We start from the raw sequence: 7,322 nt of genomic DNA, 5'->3' as shown, positions 1-7,322 counted from the left end.
CGGTAAAAAAGTAATTTCACTTCATGGTAAATTAGTTAATTTAAAAATATCTTTATCATAAAAATATTTATCCTTTTACATGAATTTGATAAACCCGTGAATCCAGAAAATCATAACTTACTCGAAAAATACGAATTCCTTTATATTAGAGTTGTAACCGTCATTTTCATTTGAGTAATTATTATTTTGGGGCACTTAAATGTCAAAATATCACTTGAGCCAAAACATAAAAGATTCTTAGAATATAATTTTACAAAACATATTAGATTTCATAAATTTTAGGAGAGAAGATTTTTGGACTATTTTTTTTTTATGACTTGTTTATTTTTTTTTTATATGATTTATTTTGTAATAATATTATATTTTATCATGATATATTATATAATAAAATTTTAAAAATAATATAATGATATTGATGTCTTTATTGGTTAAAAATTGAGAAATTTTTGAAAAAAAATGGTAGTTTCATTTTTTTTATGCAAAGTCCAATGAGGAGTAGGGGTGCACATGGTTCGGATTGGTTCGGATTTTGACAAAATTGGAACAGAACCAAACATAATCGGTTCTGCAAATTTGAAACCGAACCAATCCAATTATCCTATAGAACCGAATCAATCCAAACCAACCTTGGTTCAGATCGGTTCTCGGTTCTCATACTTTCAAAATAGAAAAACTAGTATTTTTTCTTTCAAAAGAGAAACCCTTTGTTTTAGATCATAAATAATGCCTATTTTTAAAATGAAAATGATATTATGATTAAATTTTGACTGAAATCTGTATAAATTGAAAATTAGAAAAAGCTCAATGAGACTAAAAAAAAATTATAATTTTAAAATTGGTATTTTCGATGGATTAGTGAGGAAACTATCAATAAATGGTAGATTAACGAATCCAAGTCTAGGCTCATCTAGTATATTTCATCTAACAAACACAGCATAAAGGTTCTCGTAAAAAAACAAGAAATCAAACTTTTTGAAAAAGTTTTTCTATAAATGGGTTGATCCATTTGAGAATTGAGAGAGAGATTTGTGTACATTTTTTTAATGAGTTTTTGTTAGAAAAAAAATAGATGAGATGAAGTTGAAGAAGAGAGAAATATATAATAGAAGAACGAAGTTAGAAAGGGTTTTATTTTTAAATATATATATATATATACTTCGGATTAGTTCAGTTCTCGGATTGGTTCGGTTCTATTATACCCTTAATTCGGAATTGAACTAAATCAATCAGATTTAATTATATACAATCCACACCCGAACCAAACCATGCTCAATCCAAACCAATCCAATTCAAAAGGCTTTGGATTGGTTCGGTTCTTGGATTTACCCAATCCAATGTGCACCCTTAATGAGGAGGGGTTTTTCTGAAAATTTTCAAAGTTATAAGGGTGCCTTAATGTATTCTTTTTGAATTTTAAATTATTGTTGGATTATGGGAGAGAAAATGGGTGATTAATTGATGCTTGTCTTATACATTTGAGAATTTTGAATTTATAAAACTCTATTATACCACATGTCGCTTCCCTATTGTACAAAATCTTATTTCATTTCATCCAAAATGTAATGTGATTTAATATTATTAGTTGATTACATTAAACTCTAAGGTATTTTCATGTGGTTCAAAAATCAATGACCATGATGAGGTATGAAGTATTTTAACTTAAATGGGTGCAAACTATAAGATCAAGACTACACCAGTTTGTTGGGAACCTATACTACTATTTAGGGATCAAAAAAATAAAATTTTAAGTTTTAAAAATCCTAGAGGTCTCCTCAAATAGAGAAACACCATTATTGTTAGAAAAACACCATCGGTGAAGTCCCTACAACTTTTATTTGCTAAAGTCATTTGCCTTAAGACGAAACATGAAAGTTCTTTGTTTAATAAATGTCTAAAATGTATTTCATTTCCAGACCAAAATATTATGTAGGTGCACACTTATACTTTGTCTTGATCTTTCGTTATAATGATAGTATCTTGTTTTTTTTTTAAAGTTTCTTATTCATCTTTTCTTGATGTTAAATAAATGTTGAATTTTTTTTATATATCATTTATGATAAAAGAATTTATAAATAATGCATGGATAATGACAATGATGTTTGAAAAATGATATTATTACATGGCATAATGGATTGGTAAAAACCTTGATTGAGGAAGGAGTCAGAATACCCGCGGAAGACCCCATGTTACGTGGGTGTATGACATAGTGCGTGTATGCCTCATATTATGTGAATGAGACCTTTGCATGATATACTTTTTTTATTTATTTAATTTTTTATATTAGTTGGATAATAGAAAATTTATAATATTCTTCATTTACTCGATATAATTATTATCTTGATTAAATCATGGATGAGTATGGTAGTACCTATAGAGATTTTTCTCATGTTGTTTATTCAAAATTTACGGATGCTCATTCCAAGGACATGTTTTAGTTGGATTCTAGAAAAATGCATTTATATAATTTTCTTATTTCAAACTTGTTGTCTGGAAATAAATTATGCAAAATAATAAATCATGTGGGGATTTATTTGTATTTATTTTCTGAACCCTATGTGATGAATTATCTCCGAGGAATGTTTTAGTTGTTTTATTAATTTCTTTGAATAATTAATTAAAGTAATGATTGATTATTTTTTTGTTTTGAGTATTAAGCAGATTAAATCTTGTTTATATTTTATCTAATAAATTATTAATTTTTGAATATTCCACCATTGTGATTTGATTGAGGTCTAAAATATATTTCTAAAATTGGCAAAATCATAGAAATCGGATAAGTATTAAATTTTATATGTTTTTTTTAAATAAACTAATGAAATTGAAATTATGTTGTCTTTGCAAATGGATTCTGTTTCAGCTCATTTTTTTTTTTTTGAATTTTTTTTCTAGAAATAGTCAAAACACAAAACTTTTAGGTTTGTGTGTTAGCTTTCAAATCATTTAGACTGTTCATGGAAATACTAATATGCAACAACCATTTCTTTAAAATGGGTTTGTTATGTCCACAATAGGACAATACACATTTAGTGACTTTTTCTAAAATTTTCTCTCATATTTTCTTTTGTAACTTGTAACTATTATATTTCTTATGAAAAATAGATTGAGTTGAGAATCTAACGATTAGAATGCACCATACCAAGGTGTCTCGATAATCTAATAAAATCATACATTTTGAATTACTGTTATTTATTTCTAGTATTGACTATTATAAAAAGTTTTTAAGTGTTAACTGTGAAATTCCTTTTTACCAAAATCACAAATATTTTTTTATATATGTTAAATAATTTATAATTTTCTGATATTCAATATTCAAATTTACATCCTGATTCACGGGCTATGAGTTGGGTCTTGGACTTGGATTTTGGGGCGTCACAATAAATCACTAATATATTCATAAAAAATCAGTAATTTATCCATAAAAGATCATTAATTTATCTTCAAACTCCTAAAATAATTCATAATGATTATTATATACATATATACTTATTTATTGCACAAGGGTTCAGATCTCTATATTTGGATTGGTTCTATACAAACTTGATCCGAGAATCGAATCAAATTGACTGATTCTCCATTTTCTTAACCCAAACCGAACCGCAACTTTTCCAAACCAAACCAAACCACCCCAAAGTTATCGGTTTGGTTTGGTTCTCGATTTGAACCGGACCAAGTTACACCCCTACTACCTAACAATGGGGGACTTGCTTTGGATCTTAGCATTAGATGGGAGTTTCCCAACCTGATTGATTATCTTTGTGGTTGTCAAGGCTACCCTGGACATTTAAGGACCGGTAAATATACACTGGACTTGCATGACTTGGCTAGTCTCTGGTTTTGATGGGAACATCAACGATGTCAGACATAATCCTTGATTTAACTCACACCAACACTAGGAAGATGTTGTAGATAGAATTTATGGTAGGGGAAAGCATGGTATGAGCAAAAAATTGTCTAATTTAACTCAAGTGCTGATGTTTTATGCATCACATCATGGTTCTTGAATAAATTACTAACCTAACCAATACAAGTTGTGATAGATCTAATCAACTAAATGAAACAACACAATATACAATCCAAGAAAATGGCTTTTAAATTCAAGGCATGGTGGTATCTTTAGTAACATGTTTAGGATGCCAGAAATTAGGTTTCTGCTCCACAAAATCTGGCGGTCGCTCATACACAACAGATGCAGCCCGAATCAAGATCCCAGCAGTTAAACCCCATATCGTAAACTCCTTACTCTCCATTTTATAATCAAAGTAATGGATCAAATATTCATGACCCATCCATTCTCTCTCTTCTGATCTCCTGTTTTCATCCTGAATCATCAAAATGAAATCAAAGCCCATAAAAAGAGAGCTTCCATCAAGAAAATTCAACCGAAGGAGAGAGAGAAAAAGAGTAATAGAGAAGCACCTTAAGAAACATTTCCAAGGGAGCATCAAATATTGCTTCAACTTCGGCAGCATTTGGGACAGGTTTAAACAATTGTTTATTGGAAAGTATGCCGATCACAGGAACTACTCTCAGAAGGTGCTGCAAAGAAAACGAACCCAAATTCTAAACCAGAAAAAGAAAATTAATACTGCATTGTTTAGCAGTTATGCAAATTAAATTTGAGTGAACCTGCAATCAGTTTTAGGCATATTTTTATTCTCAATTAAATGGGAAATGAATTGTGTTTTATCCCATATCATGGTACAAGGCAAAAATGGCATTTCCAGTTTCTATCTGTACTATGGGTGGGTTGAGGAAGATTGTGAGATGAAGTACTAATATAACACCTCAGTATGCCCAAGAGGCATTAAAAGGCTGGAAAAAAATCATGGATGTGGGCTACTAAGGGGATAAGAACCAAGGTCGAAGGTGACCTCATAAAACATCTTATGTGTGTTAGGAATTTATAAAAAAACAGGTTGGGATAGAACAAGGATCCCCATTTGTACCCATCACTTGTGCCAAAAACACGCCAATCTTCTCTATATTCTCTACAATGTGATACTCAAAACTGTTTGGGTGAGGTAAATGTTTCCACATTGACGTGTGACCTTCAGTGTGCCTCCTGTCTATATAGAGGTCACCTATTATGTAAGAGAAATCACTCAACTATGCATACCCAGGATCTCTACCCAGTACCCACAAAGTCCCTAGAGCTTCTTAATGAATAAATCTGTGTTCAGTAAACTCTGATTTCCGATACAATTCTTTTTTCTTTTTTTGCTTAGCAAGCAAATGAATTGTATTAAATAAAAACAAACATGATTACTATCTTCAAGAGAAACCCCCTATAGAACCAAATGGATTCCAAGGGCTCGAAAAATAACTCGAACAGATAAAACAAAATAAAATTGATAACAATAACTTCCCTAACATACTAAAACCTCATCAATAAAATTCACTTTTTATTCTCGATCTGGATTCAGTGACATTGGAAGGACCCAAATATGATCATGAACTTTTTTATATCTCAGCTCACCCTTTTCAATCTTCATTTTGGTTCAGATTCGATCTCCCATTCATTCACCTCTTTAGAACAAACCATTTCTTCAAGAACACTTTTCTATAAAATTCACCTCCTACCAATTACTTTATCTTCCAGCCTCTTAATCACCACATTTTATTCTCATTACAGGTTTGACAACAGAACAATTTGTTACAATGGAGGTCAAATGTGGGCTTTTCAACATCAGTTTTTTGCTACAATTGATAATTGAAAGTTCATAAATCCGATCAAAGAGGGAGTAACTCATGACCCCAATTTGGGGAAAAAGCTTCTCCCTTAGTTTCATTGAAAATTACATTTTTTTCAGTATCAAGATTCAAGATCCATATAGTGTTATAAGAAATAAGCAAACTTTCTTTAAATAAAATCCCTCCCAAATTATGAAAAGTCAAATACATTTTATGAAGAAAACTTAGAACAAAAAATCAACAAAAATCCAATTTTTTCTATAAAATACCTTAGACAAGAAGGGTTCAAGAACTGTGACAACATTGACAAGCGAAGGGTCTAACCCAATCTCTTCCTTAGCTTCCCTCGTCGCTGTATCGGCATCATTAACGTCTCCCTCCTCTGTCTTTCCTCCAGGCAGAGAAACCTCACCTACACCATGAACTCAACTTCATTTATCAAAATTCAACCAAAAAAACCCAAAACAAGGTTTTTTTTTATCTATCAATTAATCGAATCATCTTAACAACCTGAGTGGGTAGAGAGTCTTGAAGATCGTTTAGTAAGGATGACACGTAGATCCCCATCATCATCTTCAAAGAGGCAAACGAGAACGGCAGCTTTTTTAGGTTTGAATCTTTCTGGGTGAGAAATTGGGGTTGCAGATTCTGCAAAACCCACTTGAGAAACAACTTTTCCTCCACTTTCTTCTCTTCTCTGTTCTTCGATCTCGTCGTTGGTATTGTCGTCAAAGGTGGGAGGAGGTTTGTAGAGGCGTAGCTGTTGAGCTAAGTTTTTGAGTCTTTGGGATCCACCATCGAAGGTCGAATTCGAATTCATGAGGTTAGAGAGAGGATTGGGAGTTGGAGATGAAGGGGTTGCCGCCATTAATATCCTTCTTTTTAGAATAGTTGAGAGGACAGAGTAATTGAATCTCATGACATTTGGTAGTTTTGTATTTCGAGGTTTAAATCTTAAATCTAAATCGGCTTTGGTGTGTTTCTTTTAGATCTTCTATTGACACACTAACCCTTACATATAACACCAAATTTAATAGAATGTTGATTTTGTAACTCAGCCTGTCAGGCTAACTCAAAAAATACCCAACTGACTCTCAGGATACACAACTGCACATCTTCATAAAATATGTATAATTGTGTATCCTAAAAGAAAAATCCATTGTCCTTGCACCTGTCACATTAGTGAATTTTTGAGTTATCCTGTTAGGTTGAGTTACAAAATCAGCACTCAATTTAATATATATGAAAGATTTTCTTAAAATCATGTGCAATTTATGTAATTTCAAATTTGGTGCACTGTTTATTTTAATTTTCAAAACATGATTTTTTAATAAATTTGTCATTTTTATAATCAACGAATTCGTTGATAAATTAACAGTGAGATTGTTAATAAGGTAAAATTGTTAGTAAGCATGTTTTGTGAATCAAAATGAACAATGTATCAAAACTAGAACTTCGTCGTATTCAATGCACGAAATGAAGATTCACCCTGTAAACAATCCTTCTCTTTCAGAAGGTAAGTGTGTTATAAGAAAAAGTTGGCGTACCAATAAAATATCTATCCTATTTCCTTATTTTTTTTTTTTTTTCTTATATTGTGATTCAAATAGAATGATTTATTTATTTATATA

General features: G+C 31.0%; 1 protein-coding gene across 1 annotated transcript; it reads right to left on the bottom strand.

The window, feature by feature from the left end:
- Window positions 1-3,936: 3,936 nt before the first annotated feature.
- Window positions 3,937-6,639, bottom strand: LOC147390486 (nudix hydrolase 15, mitochondrial-like). Its single transcript, XM_086460245.1, has 4 exons — window positions 6,202-6,639; window positions 5,961-6,103; window positions 4,417-4,536; window positions 3,937-4,319 (listed from the first exon to the last, which is right to left on the bottom strand). Exons 1-4 carry the CDS (start codon window positions 6,608-6,610, stop codon window positions 4,095-4,097), a joined length of 897 nt encoding a protein of 298 aa, XP_086316371.1. The 5' UTR covers window positions 6,611-6,639; the 3' UTR covers window positions 3,937-4,094.
- Between the last annotated feature and the right edge of the window lie 683 nt (window positions 6,640-7,322).

The sequence above is a fragment of the Akebia trifoliata genome, chromosome 11, assembly GCF_017979445.1.
Source record: "Akebia trifoliata isolate Shusen 1 chromosome 11, ASM1797944v1, whole genome shotgun sequence".
NCBI classification, from domain to species: Eukaryota; Viridiplantae; Streptophyta; class Magnoliopsida; order Ranunculales; family Lardizabalaceae; genus Akebia; species Akebia trifoliata.
The sequence above is the reverse complement of the archived record's forward strand: the minus strand, read 5'-3'. Positions and strand labels throughout refer to the sequence as shown.

Excerpts from the sequence above, each read along its gene's own strand:
- LOC147390486 (XM_086460245.1), bottom strand. The coding sequence starts at position 6,610 with ATGAGATTCAATTACTCTGTCCTCTCAACTATTCTAAAAAGAAGGATA. Across the intron at positions 6,104-6,201 it reads AAGACTCTCTACCCACTCAG|GTGAGGTTTCTCTGCCTGGA; the intron begins GTTGTTAAGATG and ends TTCATGGTGTAG. Across the intron at positions 4,320-4,416 it reads CCTTGGAAATGTTTCTTAAG|GATGAAAACAGGAGATCAGA; the intron begins GTGCTTCTCTAT and ends TTGATGATTCAG.